Source organism: Somniosus microcephalus, chromosome 13 (genome assembly GCF_052327205.1).
Source record: "Somniosus microcephalus isolate GS21.2 chromosome 13, FLI_Smic_1.0, whole genome shotgun sequence".
NCBI lineage: Eukaryota > Metazoa > Chordata > Chondrichthyes > Squaliformes > Somniosidae > Somniosus > Somniosus microcephalus.
This window is the reverse complement of record NC_140999.1, coordinates 144,882,619-144,899,325: the sequence shown is the minus strand read 5'-3', so window position 1 is coordinate 144,899,325 and position 16,707 is coordinate 144,882,619. Positions and strand designations below refer to the sequence as shown.

General features: G+C 44.5%; 1 protein-coding gene across 1 annotated transcript in view; it reads right to left on the bottom strand.

Moving 5' to 3' along the window:
* The window catches only part of LOC147108641 (cadherin-like protein 26), a 100,813-nt gene that overhangs the window by 47,026 nt on the left and 37,080 nt on the right, over positions 1-16,707 (bottom strand). The window contains exons 5-6 of the mRNA XM_086004289.1: positions 15,248-15,395; positions 5,564-5,730 (exon numbers count right to left, since the gene is read on the bottom strand). Coding sequence (XP_085860415.1) covers positions 5,564-5,730; positions 15,248-15,395 — 315 coding nt within the window. The remainder of the gene's footprint in view (positions 1-5,563; positions 5,731-15,247; positions 15,396-16,707) is intronic.

Here is a 16,707-nt window from a genome sequence, read left to right as displayed (position 1 = left end):
CATGCGGATCAACTGGTAGAATCGAGAGCAAGGGTCGAACCCATGGTTGCGACAGAGACAACTGTGGAAGACGTTAATGAACCTGAAGCATCTACCTCGGCAGGGAATGTACCTGATGATGATAACACCCAATGCATGGGAGACCAACTAGAGGAGTCACCTCAGCAACAGGAATCAGAGACCACTGAAAGGCGTTATCCAAACCGAATCAGAAGGCCTCCTGAGAGACTGAACCTTTGAACTGTTTATACCTGAAGTTATATATGTTATTATGTTATGTTAAACGGGGATATGACTGTTAAGCTAAAAAGGGAGGATTGTGGTGTATGTAACCTGTTCCACCTTAAGAGAACTTAAGCCTGTTCCACCTTAAGAGATGTACTACTTTCTCTGGCTGCTGTATACGTAATACCGGTGGTGACCACCGGTATATAAGCACTGTGTAGTAATATTGTAATTAGTATAGTCCTGACCTCCAACCAGTAAAGACCTGTTGAACTTTAATCTTGTAGTCTGTGTTAGTAATTACAACTGGAACACACAGACTTAACACATGTAAACCAATGTTTAAAATAATGATCCAATTTCAAATGACATATGCTATTGAACTGCTGGGGGTTTATTTCTGCAGGGGTCTGCTGTAACTTCAGTGGAAAAGCCTCACAAATCCAAGAAAAATTACATATGCAGTTTGTGTGGGGTTTCCACGGCTCTTCCGTCAATGTTACTGCAGGCAAACAGTAGAGTCCCTCCAGAAATTCACCCCTTGTGTTTCTGCATGGCACTGTTGGAACACTGAATATCTAGTCTGAAAGGTAATACAGGTAGGCTACCCTTTATCCGGACTTCCGAAAACCGAAACCCTCTAAAAACCGAAGGTTTTTCGTTCAGCGTAAGTTGTGCGTACGACTTACGCTGAACGAAAAAACCTTCGGTTTTTAGAGGGTTCCGGTTGCGGAAGTTCGGATAAAGGGTAAGTCGTGCGCACGACCCCCCGCCGACCCCCCGCCAGCCCCGACAACCGCCGACCCCGCCAGCCCCAACAACCGCCGACCCCGCCAGCCCCGACAACCGCCGACCCCGCCAGCCCCGACAACCGCCGACCCCGCCAGCCCCGACAACCGCCGACCCCCCCGCGGACCCCGCCAGCCCCGACAACCGCCGACCCCGCCAGCCCCGACAACCGCCGACCCCCCCGTGGACCCCACCAGCCCCGACAACCGCCGACCCCCCCCGCGTTCCCCGCCGGCCCCGACCCCCGCCGACCCCGACTGACTTACGCTGAGCGTCAGCGTAAGTCGTGCACACGACCCCCCGCCGACCCCCCCGCGGACCCCCGCCGACCCACCTTCCGAAATCCGAAATTCTCCTTTATCCGAAACTTGGCTGGTCCCGAGGTTTTCGGATAAAGGATAGTCTACCTGTAGTAAAAATAAAATGTATTAATAAAGTTTAAGGAACTACTAGACAGGATTGGGATTCTGTTTCACAATATTAAAATGTTTAAACATAATCCTCTGGGGAAAAGTGATCATAATATGATAACATTTTATACTGAAGGGGTTAAAATGAACCCTCTCAGAATAACAACTTTCTTTTATGAAAAAGACTTTCGTGCTACTTTCGCTAGTTTTGCACAAAGGACAGAGTGTAGAGAAACTTTGCAAAACCAAGTTAAGACACAGTTGTGGGACCAGACAGAATATGTGCGTTTTGTGTAAGCGATAAGGAATATGCTGCTTTAGCTAAAAATTGTAGACACAGCAGAATATAGGGGTCATGGGAATTTGACCTGTAACCAAAGGCATAGTAAGATGTAACTAACCTTTACTAATACTGAAAAGAATAAATAAGCCATATGTGATCAGGTGATTATTGTAATACAATGTGATTGGATGAAAATAGAATAAAAAGCTGTACCAACCAAGAGAGAACGAGAAGGTGCTCGCACAGACCGCGGGGTCTGAGACTCTTCTCCCAGAGCTCTGATAATAAACTGCATCTTTTTACTTTTATACGGTTTAGATGTGAATTTATTTTCACCACAACAATATTGAGTTTCAGAGTGATGCAGTTAAGTATGAAACTAGGGTCTTAAACATAAACAAAGCCAATTATATAGGTGTGAGTGGTGAGTTTGCTAAAGTGGATTGGGAAGGTAGATTAAGAGAGATGATGGTAGATAAGCAATGGGAAACATTTAAAGAAATAATTAATAATTCTTAATTAATATAAATTCCCTTGAAGAATAAAAATTCCCTGAGAAAATTGGGCCAACCATGACTAACTAGAGAAGTTAAAGATAGTATTAGATTAAAAGAAGAGACTTGCAATGTTGCCAAAAAGAGTAGTAAGCCTAAGGATTGGGAGGCTTTTAGAAATCAGGAAAGGATAACCAAGAAATTGATATAGAGGGAGAAAATAAAATATGAGAGTAAACTTGCAAGAAATATAAAAACAGATTGAAAGAACTTCTACAATATGTAAAAACAAAGTGATTAGCAAAGTAAACATGGGTCCCTTAGAGGCAGAGACAGGAGGAATTATAATGGAGAATAAGGAAATGGCAGAGATGTTATACAAATATTTTGTATCTGTCTTCACGGTAGAAGACACAAAAAACATAGTGGGAAACCAAGGTTCTACTGAGAGTGAGGAACTTAAAAGTAATTAATATTAGTTAAAAAAATGTACTGGAGAAATTAATGGGATTAAAAGCTGACAAATCCCCTGGATCCGATGGCCTACGTCCTAGGGTTTTAAGAAAGGGTGTCTGCAGAGAGATAGTGGGTGCATTGGTTTTGATCTTCAAGAATTCCTTATATTCCAGATTGTAAACCTGCTATTCAAGAAAGGAGGGAGAGACAATATAGATATATCAATGACTTGGATGAGGGGACCAAGTGTAATGTATCCAGGTTTGCTGATGATACAAAGCTGGGTGGGAAAGTAAGCTGTGTGGAAGATGCAAAAACGGCTGCAAAGAGAAATAGTGATTGGGCAAGAAGGTGGCAGATGGTGTATAATGTGGGGAAGTGTGAAATTGTCCACTTTGGTAGGAAGAATAGAAAAGCAGAATATTTTTTTTAAGTTGAGAGACTAGTAAATGTTGTTATTCAGAGGGATTTGGGGATCCTTGTACGCGAATCACAGAAAGTTAACATGCAGGTTCAAAAAGCAATTCGGAAAGCAAATGGGATGTTAGCCTTTTTTGCAAGGGAGTTGGAGAATAAGGATAAGGAAGTCTTACTGCAATTTCATAGGGTTTTGGTGAGACCACACCTGGAGTCCTGTGTGCAGTTTTGGTCTCCTTATCTAATGAAGGATATACTTGCCTTAGAGTGGGGTGCAATGAAGGTTCATTAGATTGATTCCTGAGATGAGAGGGCTGTCCAATGAGGAGAGATTGAGTAGGGTTGGCCTATATTCTCTGGATTTTAGAAGAATGAGAGGTGATCTCATTGAAATGTACAAAATTCTTAGAGAGCTTTACATGGTAGATGCTGAGAGGCTGTTTCCCCTAGCTGGAGAGTCTAGGACCAGGGTTCATAGTCTTGGGATAAGAGGTTGGCCATTTAGGACTGAGTTGAAGAGAAATTTCTTCACTCAAAGGGTTGTGAATCTTTGGAATTCTCTACTCTGAAAGCTGTGGAGGCTCTATCATTGAGTATATTCAAGACAGAGATCGATAGATTTTTTGACACTAAGGGAATCAAGGGATATGGGGATAGGATGGGAAAGTGGAGCCATGATCTTAATGAATGGCAAAGCAGGCTCGGTGGATTATATGCCCTACTCCTGCTCCTATTTCTTATGTTCTTTTTAAGAGCTGATTGCTTGATCAGGTCCTCCAGACAAGGAGCGATACTTACAGGGAGCAGTGGTTGGGAAATCACATCGCTGCAACCCCGGATTGTCCCTCCATCAATTTAAGTGGCGCAGAATCAAGCTTTGCAGACCAGTGATTTCCTGAGCAATGTTTCCCGCAAGAGTTTTCCTCACCAGGAGTGCCTAATTGAGGAATCAGCACTATAATGTCCTAGAAGTTCATTTTGCACCTCCTTAAGGTTTGACCTGTGACTGTTGGCACCCCAGTGAGGTGCATCACAAGGGCCTACCCTTGGACCCCTGTGGATTGGAATGTCTGTAGGAGGCCCATGGGGAAGTCCAAAGAAGACGCAAGCAAATTTTTAACTTTTATGGTACACCTTGCCAAGTCAATTTTTTTAATAAAGTGGCCGTGGATGGAGCACTGTTCAGTTAACTAATTTCCTGGTGAGCGCAGAACAGTAACTTCCTTCGGACTCCAGAAGGTAGTTGGGTTGCTTTTCAATGGAGCCTGTGTTCCCCGACAAACTTTTACTGATGCAAACACTGAACCAGTTAATGTAAGAATTGCAGCAAAATCCAAATGCCAAAGAGTAGAGCAGCTTCATCATTGATTTAACGCCAGCTCAGCAGGTGAGCTAACCTCTACCTGGTTGTTTTCGTTTTCTCAGGTGGGAAATGTTTGCCCTTTATCTGAAAGCTCACTAACAAGTCTTCAGCAGGCAACAGCAGATTTTTAAAATAATATGAACTTCCTTCTTCCGCACCTCAAAAAAGAATGAATAGTGAAGAAAAGAAATGGTAATTTTGGCATATCTTCCACGTTTCCACCATTAATACAAATTTCCTCAAATAACGCAAGAATATGCAATTAAAGCCCACATGTTCTTAAAATGACATTCCATAATAGCTGTGGGTTTAATGCAGAAGTTATTAAAAAGGAAGAAAGCTAATGAAATATCTGAAAACCTCGCTGAACTAATACAATATATAAGACCATCTTTTATGTCTCTTGTAAGTTTAATCAACAGCTACCAACACTAACCATTGAAGGCTCTATCTTTAATCCTTCATCCTGTGTTGACATTCATGGCTTCATTATCTCAAAAGAAACTCCCACATATCCTCATTTGATAAGGTTGCCTCCAAGAAGCTTAATTTCTGTCTTTTGATGCAAATACATCTTTTGTCTTCAACAACTCTTGAATCTTTATAAAACTCAAGTCTGTCTAAGACTTGATTACTGGTCCCTATCTGGGAAAGCTCTTCTAGCATCTTGCTCAAACTCCCAGATAGGTTACAAAAAAGAGGTCATTGTTGGATAGACAAATCACCTGTAACCAGCATCCAATTTCTCTCCATTGAAACCTTTCTTGTCTTCCTCTATTTTATTAATACTGCAATGGTTAAGTGCTCCTCTGAAATTTCTTCTATTCCTTCTAAACTCCGAATATGCAGTTTTACACCCTTCTTCCTACATCCTCCCTATGTTGAAATCAAGATTAATCTCCTTCTTTATCCATGTGTAATTCCTAACCTCCCTCAGTCATTTCTTCCTCGCACAATCTTCAAGCTTTTAAAACCCAAGCTAGGTGTCATCTGATTTACTTTATCTTCTCTTTTACGCTTTTTCAATCTTTCTAAAGTCCTGTACTATCATTTATATACTTTACCTTGGTTTCTCAATTTTAAAAAGTGTCATTTTCTTGCATACATTTTTTAAATATTGGCATACCTCTTCATTTAAGCATCCTGTAAAACTTATTGCTCCAGTTGAACCATTGATGTGAAAATGACTGCGATCTATTGAGGGTTTTTGAGAAATCATCGAGTATGAAATAAGTGAGTTGTGATTGTTTTTCTCATCTGCATCTGTGGCATTAACTCTGAAAAATTCTTTACCTAAACAGAGCACAATACATTTTGTGAAACAATTACTTGTATAATATGTAGTCATATTTCTTATTAACAGCACTGCTGTATGTTACTTTGAGCATTACAATAACATCTTGTGATTTATTTTGATGCCTATATATTCTATTACACACCCTTGAAACCTCATTACAATAAACTTGCATTGCTAAAAACAACTACTGATTTTTCTGGGGTTTCAGAATTTCCAAGTACCGTCAGTCTCCGCTGTATACAAATGAGGTATGATGCACAAGGGACAAGTCTGATCTTAATGTTCACAATATAGATTTGGATGAAGAAGGCCTTTCAGGCCAACTGATCTCATCCTTCCACAATTACTAAACCCATCATCTTCCCATTACAGCATCTAGCTGTTTCTCAAATGAATCAAGTGTCCTAGCTTCTGCAACCCTTCCTGGCAACGCATCCAGCTCTTGATTACCCTGTGTGTAAATAAATACTTCATGATGTCTGTCCTGAACCTGTTCTTCACAATCCTAGACCCGTGCTTTACTGTTGTCATGATCTGGCAGTATTAAAATGTTTTTCGGTGCTTATTGTGCCTGTCCCATTAAGTATTTTATACACCTCTGAAGTCTTAACCTTTATAACACTGAAATCAATGCAAAAATATTTTTAAATAGATAGTGCAAGTACATTTGTAAGGTCATTGTAACTTTTTAAATTTGTGACATAGTTTTTGACAGTACACTAACTGGCTGATGCATTTCAAATGAGCCTATAACCTCACTAGCATTAAAAACTAAAGTATCAAAAGCAATACATGGTGTGCCATTGCACTGTGTTTGAGCTGCACTCCTGTGAGTTTAAAATCTCAGTTGCGCAATTGTTGGAACCCGCCATCATCCCACCAACTTCTGCATTTAACTGGGGCACGTTTCGAAGCACACCATGGACCCACTCGGGAGAGGCGGGCGACCGCATTGAGGTAGTTAACTGCTCGTTGAAAGACCCTTAAGAGCTTTTTTAACATGAGGCTTCAACTTTAACTGGTTGCACATGGGATTCACGGACCTTGGGGACCTCGCCTGTGAAGGCAAGGCAGGAGCTCAGTAGCCATTGTGCTACTTCATTAAAGTGACAGCTGGAAAAAGCACATAAATTCACACACCTTACACCTGCTTGCTTGTCTTGCGGACACCATTTTGCGCAAAGAATTTGCTTTCAGGAGTTTTCAGGTGATTTTTGCAACCTCGGAAACCACTCTCACCACATTGCCAGTCACTCTCACCACACTGCAAATCACTCTCACTACATTGCAAGTCACTCTCACTACATCGCAAGTCACTCTCACTACATTGGAGGATTGTGCCTCTGACCTCCACTTTACCTGCCATCTATCAGATCAGCATGGGTGCCACTTATGCTGTTTCACCTTGGACTTCAGTTTCAGATCAAGGTGAGCCCCAACAGCAAGACCAGCAGCCTTCTCCTCACTGACCTGATGCTCCACAGGAGAAAGGGGATCAGCACAGGGGTGCACTGTGCTGGAGATAATACCCCCAACACAGGGTATACAGGCAGAGGATGAGCTTCCTGTACATGACTGAACAGCAGTGCCAAAGGTGGCTCAGTCGTGGCAGACATTTGTAGCTAGCTGGAAGAAGACCTGCTGCCCAGAGGACCAGTGGCTGTCAAAGTCACCACCGCCCTCAACTTCATCAGGTTCCTTCTAGCGATCTGCAGCAGACATTTGCAGGATCTCGCAGCCGGCTGCCCACAAATGCATCACCCAGGTGACCAATGCCATGTTTCACAAGTTAGCCACTTAAATAAACTTTTGCACTGATGAAGCCAGTGTTATTGAGCGGGCGCTCAGCTTTGCAGCTCTGGCTGGCTTCCCACAGGTGCAGGGCGTCATCGACTGCACACATGTGGTCATCAAGGAACCCCCAGATCACCCAGGAGTGTTTGTGAACCGGAAGGGCTTCCACTCCCTCAATGTGCAGCTCGTTTGCAACCATAAAAAGATCATCATGCATATGTGCGCCAGATTCCCTGGCAACTGTCATGACTCTTTCATTCTGCACCAGTCCACCCTCCCTCAACTCTTCGCACCTCCAAAAAGACTTACCGGCTGGCTGCTTGGAGACAGGAGCTATCCACTGAAGACGTGGCTGATGACACCCTTGAGGATGCCAAGCAATGAGGCTGAGAAGCGCTACAATTAAAGCCACATGTCCACCAGATGTGTCATAGAGCAAGCATTCGGCATTCTGAAGATGCGCTTCAGATGCCTTGACAGATCTGGAGGAGCCCTTCATAGCACAAAATAGCAAGCAGCGAGGATTGGAGCTGCAGGAGGAACAAGGCACAGAGCGTACAGCCTTTTCAGAGGAGGAGGGGGAGGAGGAACAAGTGGAACAAGAGGAGGAGGAGGAAAGTGACGTGAAGATGGCACTAGCAGCAGCGCACATTGCTGCCCGGGAGGCCCGGGCTTGCCTCATAATGACCAGATTTACTTAAGTTTCACCAGTGCATTCATCTGGCTCCCACTTGCTGTATGAACTTCCCCACACTCCCCCAACCCCAACACCACAAAGCAGTCCTAAAATGATTAAACCATTGCTGTCAAACAAATACCCATTGTTCGAGGTTAAGTAATGTCTCAGTATTCACTCCAAGTGACAAGGCCACTTCCCAGGTAGCAGGCAAAATTGGACAAGACAGGAAAGTAGTGCAAAGAAATCAATTTATGTGCATCTTAAATAGAACTGAAACTTAAAACTAACATTTTGCCAAATACCCATGTGCATACCTTTGTGCATCTATGATTGTGTCTTTTTTCTTTTCCGAGCGCTTCTACAATGTGCAACCCCTGTGGCTTCAGCAGAGGTAGAGGCAGGCTGCTCACTGCCCTGCTGTGGCTGCTTCGACACTTTTGGCAGACGTCCTCTGAGTTTTGGAGCCTGTGAGGGTCCCACCAAAGTCTGCTCTTCCTGCAACCTTGCAGGGGTAGACTCGGCCATCGGGACAAGAGGCAGCATGTGGGGCTATGACTGAGGGGGAGGCAATGGGGGAGAAGTGGAAGCGCTTTGAGCAGAGCCCTCGCACACCATCATCCCTCTCATGGACCACCTGCACTTCCGTGATAGCAAGGAGCTGGATAGCACCTTGCTGCACATCATTGGAGTGATGAACGCCCAAGTCTACATTGCTATTCCTTCTAGAGATGAGATCAATGAGAGTCTGCAATCTGTTGTTCACAGCAAGCGTGCTCTTGCTCGACTAGCACATTAGCTGCTCCATGCAGGTGGCCATCCTTTCCATGGAAGAGCACATTGTCGCCATCGCCTATGACATGGCGGTGCTCATGTTGGAGATGGACTCCTCCATTCTCTGTACAATCATGCACATCATGGCTGCAAAAGCTGCCAGAGCCTCGCGCATTTGTTGCTGCTCCTCCAAGACCAACCTTTTTGAAGACGCCCCCTGAGGTTCAGCATCTGCATCCAGCTGAGCCGAGCTGGGAGTGTCCTGTGCCCTCCGGCGAGGACTCACCACTGCTGTCCCTGTCTCTACCATCTGCTCTTGCTCACCTGTGATGTGTGAGACACCAGGTGACAACACTACTCTAGGTCCCGCAGGACCCACTGACGTGCATTTACCTGCACTGGTGCTGGGTGCGCATGGGTCTGGTGACAGTGCACCCTCAGAGAAGGAGCTTCCTCTGAGGAGTCATCTTCCTCCTTTCGCTGGACAGTGAGACACTTGATGGACCTGTGGGAGAGTAAAGACATGAATTAGAACTCTTATGATAAGAATGTATGACATTACCATTATGCACATGATGATATTTCACTGGCTGCTAAAATCAGTCACCATGAGTGACTGTCAAATATTTTGTCTTAAAATACTCCTGTGCAGCACATTGGGATGTTTTACTATGTTAAAGGCACTATATAAATACAAGTTGTTATTGTTGTTGTATGCCATGTGGGATATTTAATTCTGACACCAGGTTGCTGGGAGGTCCCCCTCTCTCCGTCTCCCACTGCCAACAGCTCTGTCACTCCACTTACTTCGAGGGCCTCCTCCTCTGCTGATGTCAAATTAGTATATATTGGAGGGCCACCTCAGGTTCTCTCTCTTTCTCGCCTCTTCTGCGCTCTCGTCTCCTGCAAGGAGGGAAAGAAGAGAACTTTGAGTGAGAGTGATGTAAGGGATGGATAGGTTACATCTGTAGAGGGTGTCTGTGAGGGAGTGGCATGACATTGCCAAATGGCCTTCTTCTGTGGCGTTACTTTGTAGGACTGCATTAGGCTGAGGGTGAGTGTCAGCGGTGGTTAGTCAGATGGGGATGTGAGTAGATGCATAGACAGTGAGGGATGGGTGTGTAAGAATTCGCAATAATTTACAGTTCTGAAGATTCATGTTTTTTGATTAAAGGATCCCTGAGCGAGGTGCTTTTAAGTTTCCAAAGATAAAATGGCTGTCACACCACATGGACAAAAGAGGCTTGGAATGCAGCTTTCTGTGTCTGGAAATAAGGTTCAATGAAGACAAAGGACAATGCTTTGTTTACAAAGCAACTGAATGCTATTAGCATTTGTTTAGATACACCTGAAACTGCAGAAGAGACGTTTGCACCTTGAATGGGAAGCGTTAACTTTAAATGGGTTTCCAATCACCCAGTACTGGACTATAGAGCAAATGTATCTCCCTTTTGTTTCAGCAAAGGGAGCTCTGAAAATCACATTAACTCAATCTAACCATTTTGAGTTAGCCTATCACAGCTTTGGGGTTAATTTTGCACACAGCCCTTGCAAGGCACGGATGTGAGGGGCTCACGAGGTATAAAAAAGGGGCTGAGCAGCCAGCTCTTGGCTCTTGACTCTTGACTCTTGACTTCCTGGGACGATAAGGTGAGCTCTCTCTCTCTCTCTCTCTCTCTCTCTCTTCGCTGGACCATGTGAGCAGAGATTTTCTGACTCTCAACAAGGCAACCTAGCAGGAGTTAAGGGGGGGGGATGGTGATTTAAGGGAATTGCTAAGATTGTTTAAATACATTGTAGCCATTGTACCCCTCGTTTTTGCCGTGTGTACCCCCTTGATATATAGTTTTACAATTTTACTGTGTTCGTGTGGGATAGTTTGATATTGTGATTGTAGTTTCTTTTAGTTAATAAAGCTTGATTTTTTTCCCTCATCCAAACCACGTGTTCCGTTTTAATATCATTAATTATAAGTTCCTCCACTCAGAACTAAAGGAGGGGTAGCGAAATTGGTTTAGAGTGCAGCAGCAAAAAGACTGCTGGCCAGCTAGATTACCTTAAACCAGTTTAAACGAAGCCCCCGCAATCCTTACAATGGCGACCCAGATGGGACTGGAGGCAGTTTTGATATGATAAGTGGTCTGGATCTAGAGAAAGCATCAGTTATTGTCTTTCTTGCTTTCAGTATGTGGGTAGCCCTGCGGAAGGTAGTGGCAGTGTGTAAGCCGACCTATCGGGGTATAGGTGGCTGGGTTAAGAAGGTTGTGAAGAGAGAGCAGGAGAAGGTTAGGGAGGTAAAGGCAGCTTATAAGCTGGCCTGCGCCCTAAGGTTTGAGGAAGCAGATCATGGCCCCTGTAGGGCAGAGATAGAAAGCCTTAACATGGCTTTAAATGCCTTTAAGGGGAGGATTTGCGTGATCAGCTTTACTGGCAGCCCAAGTAGAACCATCCCACAGGCAACACCCAGAACGGTGCTGGATAGGGAATTAGAGATCCCAAGACAGCAGCCCACAGCTCTGGGTTTTGAGGAGCTCTGGCAGCAAGGAGGGGTGGACAATGGGGTGGCAGGAGACATAGGGAGGGAGCTGACACCAGGTTTTAAACATGGGGAGGAAAATTTCCAGCCACCAGCAGTGGGTGGTGAGAGTATACCTGCCCCCAGCACAGGAGTGGGCAGGGAAGAGCAGACAAACCCAGAGAGAGATTTGCACCGGCAGGCTGCCAGGTACATTATACAGTGCGGGCTATTTGGACATGGGGGAGAAGGTTCCCAGCCAGCTGGGGCTGTGGCCCAAGCTCAGGGTCCGCCAGCCAAAGTTTCCCCCGTAGAGACACCCCTCAGAAGGTCTCAGCGGGTGCCCCAGCCTAAGAAAGCATGGTCACCCACTTTACAGTGGAGTAGGGCGGTTTCCCGAGCCAGGGAAAAGCCAGAGAACAGAGGCCCCCACTCAACAGCCATAAGCTGCGGGGGACCAGAGACAGGAGGCAGTCCAGCTTCGCTGCAGTCAGCAGTAATCTGCGACAGTGCCAGAGATTAGACTGGCCGTCCAGAGACGGGCGGCATTTGTATTATAGCTATGTGTGTGTATATAGCTTGCTTTAAGGTGTATTTTAAGTTTTGTTGATTTAACTAGTTTGTTAAGTAAGTTTAAAGAGTTTAAGTTTACATGTGTGCCGAATGTTTGTATTTTGGTCCGAGGTCGAGGGACCCGACCATGTCTCCACCTAAGGCAGCAGGTCAGTGAGACCTGGCTGCATGTCCCTTTTAAGTTTTTGCAGGAGATGGGGAAATGAAGCAGCCATGTTCGCCCAGCCCGAGCTGGACATCGAATGAAGATACGGAATGTTGGGGATCACCTCGCCACTGGACGAATCCAGGAGACCCCGCAGCGATCTTCGGGAAAAACCGGACAAGAGTCTGGAGGAACTTGCCTACTCCTCCTACGGGGAGGAGATGGCCCCAGCTGGGTGGGGCATGGCCCCCAACCCAGCACTATCCTGACCGAAGTTCACGTGCGGGAGACCTCGCTGTTGAGGAGTCACGATGGGGAAGCGCGGGCGCCTGGTCATAGGGACGCGTTCCCCGGGGGTGGGTGGTGATGGCCCGGGAATGATTGTATAGAGGAGGGGGAGACCCAAGAGTCACGTGGGTGCGGTCGGGGGAGGGAGGAACTCACCCGGGGGCCCACGGGCAAAGAAGAGAAGTTGTGGCTGGGAAGAATGAGTGGGTGGCCGGATCAGTGTGGGGCCAGAGAGTGCCGCCACACAGGCACCCATCATTTTCTGCAGCCAGTCAAGGGAAGACGGGAGGGGGAGGGACTGGGAGTCATGAGATCCCATACTCCCCGGTCTCGGTCTGTGCCAAGTAAATTTTAAACGTGAGGGGTACCCCGCCTCCACAAAAGGACAAGGGAACGGCTCGGGGCGGTCGGAGCAGGCTGGTCGCTAAATCCATTCTGCCTGTTTTAAAATTTAAGCTGATCATAGGGGGGTGGAAGGTACTTTTACTGCCCGAGTGGGAGGAGCAATACCCACTCGAATTTCGCGACCCATCATCGGCCCGTGATGATCGGGGTTCATAAGCATGTTGTTTAATGATTTTTTTGTATTTTGTGTTGCAGCCCCAAGTTGAGCAGAGGTGTGAGGTCCTCTCCGTGCTTGGGACCAGTTTGTGACAACTCCAAGTTGAGCAGAGGCGTAGGACCCTCTCTGTGCTTGCGATAATTTTTGAGTACATTGTGTAACTAAGATTGCAACATTTTGTAATAACTTATGATGCAAAAAAAAAGTGATTGTAAATTTGGTTTACACTGTATAATTTTACAAGCGTGTAGGGGTATGAGACCCCTTATTGAAAACTGAAGTATCTGTAAGATGCCTACCGTACTATGGTTTTTTTCTTGAATTTAAGGGGAATAGACGGGACGGGGATCAGTGGCAGATAGCTATTAGGTAAATACAGGGGATGGTTGTTTGTGGGGGGTCAGAAATCATTGCTCATTTCTTCAAGAGGATACTACAAGCAAGCTGGAAGTATCCAAGGGCGGACTGTAAGAATTCGCAATAATTTACAGTTCTGAAGATTCATGTTTTTTGATTAAAGGATCCCTGAGCGAGGTGCTTTTAAGTTTCCAAAGATAAAATGGCTGTCACACCACATGGACAAAAGAGGTTTGGAATGCAGCTTTCTGTGTCTGGAAGTAAGGTTCAATGAAGACAAAGGACAATGCTTTGTTTACAAAGCAACTGAATGCTATTAGCATTTGTTTAGATACACCTGAAACTGCAGAAGAGACGTTTGCACCTTGAATGGGAAGCGTTAACTTTAAATGGGTTTCCAATCACCCAGTACTGGACTATAGAGCAGATGTATCTCCCTTTTGTTTCAGCAAAGGGAGCTCTGAAAATCACATTAACTCAATCTAACCACTTTGAGTTAGCCTATCACAGCTTTGGGGTTAATTTTGCACACAGCCCTTGCAAGGCACGGATGTGAGGGGCTCACGAGGTATAAAAATGGGGCTGAGCAGCCAGCTCTTGGCTCTTGACTCTTGACTTCCTGGGACGATAAGGTGAGCTCTCTCTCTCTCTCTCTCTCTCTCTCTCTCTCTCTGCTGGACCATGTGAGCAGAGATTTTCTGACTCTCAACAAGGCAACCTAGCAGGAGTAAAGGGGGGATGGTGATTTAAGGGAATTGCTAAGATTGTTTAAATACATTGTAGCCCTCGTTTTTGCCGTGTGTACCCCCTTGATATATAGTTTTACAATTTTACTGTGTTCGTGTGGGATAGTTTGATATTGTGATTGTAGTTTCTTTTAGTTAATAAAGCTTGATTTTTTTCTCTCATCCAAACCACGTGTTCCGTTTTAATATCATTAATTATAAGTTCCTCCACTCAGAACTAAAGGAGGGGTAGCGAAATTGGTTTAGAGTGCAGCAGCAAAAAGACTGCTGGCCAGCTAGATTACCTTAAACCAGTTTAAACGAAGCCCCCGCAATCCTTACAGGTGCACCTGCAAGGTAGGTTGGTGTGAAGAGTGACGTGCAGGAGTAGGCTTGGGAAGGGAGAGTGATGGGGTTGGGGATACACGCACATCAGGATGTAGTTGAATGTGGCATTGTACTCACCTTTCCTGACCTCATGAGATCATTAAATCTCTTGTGGTACTGAATCCAGAAATGGCTGACAACATCCCTGCTGCTCACTTCTTGTGCGATCTCCAGCCATGCCCTCTTGGTTTCACTGGCTGCTCTCTTCCTGTCACTACCAGGGAATAGGACCTCCCCCCGTGCTCTGACTCCCTGGACTAGGACTTCCAGGGAGGCATCCTCTGGCAATCTGACTCCATCCTTATTTGCACCCACACAAATCTCTTCAATATATAACAATAGCCACCTCTCCCAACCACCTTCAACTGTGAGGTGTGCAAGGCTCCTTTAAATATCTGAGCTGATAGTGAGTCATCGGTGACGTCATCAGACCCACTCCATTTAATTGGCCAGGAAACCCGCATGACTGTTTCAATTGATCCAATTCAGTTAAATGTGTAGTGCAGAATGCGCTATTGAAACTTTAGGATGGTGATCCAATACGCGGCCTGCATGAAGCTGTCCCGACTCTAAGCTGAAAATTCCGGCCAGTGTGTCAGCAAGCTATTAGGCCATGTTGCGCTACACTTTAAAATAATACTGCTTACTGAGAGTTTTCATCGTTTGATTTTTGACTAATTACAATCTTTAAAGGATGGACTTAAAACAACAACTTACCTTCAGAAGTATTCTCAGGTAAATTAACTTTATATACTGATTGATTGAAGAATGGTGCATTATCATTGATATCTTTCACTTTAACAACATACTTCAGTGTTTGATCTACTTCAGTTAAAGTGCTTCTACTCAGAGCATGAACATTCAACTGAATAAAAATATAAATTGAGATAAATGAACATTAAAATAAGGTACATATGATGAAATCATAATCAAAATCTATTCTGTTTTGAATAATGAGCTTAAAGGGGCAGATTTTCCTCATCCTGTACGACAGCATTTTTGATTAAGTTTCTGTCCAAAATGGATAGAACGTTGGAAATTTGGATGGTCTCCCTTAAGGGTGTGCAATTCTCTTGACCCAATTTACCTGTGCTGTGCACTGCACCCAGGAAATCCAATATGTCCAGGCACAGGAACAGGAAAATTTGCTTTCAACTTTTTTCAGAAAACGGATTAACTGCCTTTTTCATAGATTTTAGCAACCCACAATCAAAATGACAGGCGTGTGCAATTTTGCTATGGCTGATTTCATGACACACAATTTCATTACTAATGAAGTTTGGCGTCAGCTACCTGAAAAGTGTTAAAAGCAGCCAGTCACAACACGCTTGTGACAGTGATTCTTCAACAGTTTACAAGGAGCTAACAAGCAATCTCATCAGCATAAACGATGACAAGCTTGTGAATACAGTTGTAGAGTGCAATGACTTTGCAGAAATAGCTCACTGATGAATTTGTAAAGCCTATTTCACCGATTGGGCCTATGTAGTTCATTGTTGGCTGCATAATAAAGAAATATGATGATGTTTTTGTTTAAGGTGGCCCAAAAGCATGTTCTGAAGTTGGGATTGAGATATATTGCTGCATAATAATACACCAAAGATCATGTAAACTCGCTGTCAATGACTGTGAAAAGCTGGAGGGAGGTGCAAAAGTTTTGCAACTTGAAAAATAATACCATTGGTAAGACAAGAATATTACTTCTGAGGCACAAGGTTATGAGTTCAAGCCCCATTTCAGTACTTCAGCACATAATCTAGGTTGACAGTGTAGGACAGAGAGAATGCAACGTTGTCAGAGTTACTGTCTTTCAGGTGAGATGTTAAACTGAAGCCCTACCTGCCTGTTCAGTGGATTTAAAACATCCCATGGCACTAATTGAAGAAAGGGATTTGCCCTGGTGTTCTGGCCAGAATTTATTCCTCAATCAATCTCATTAAACCAAATTCATTGGTTTGAAAATACAGCTGTTTGTGGGACCATTTTTATAAATTGGCTGCCATGTTTGCCTACATAACAACAGTGATTACATTTCAAAATGTGTTGGCTTTAAAGCATTTTGGCTTTCCGGAAGATGTGAAAGACACTATATAAATGCGGGTTACCTTTAAAGTTTAAAGTCTCACATTATAGGAGGGCAAGAAACTGAACAGATGGTAGGCTGTTCTCGAAGAGAT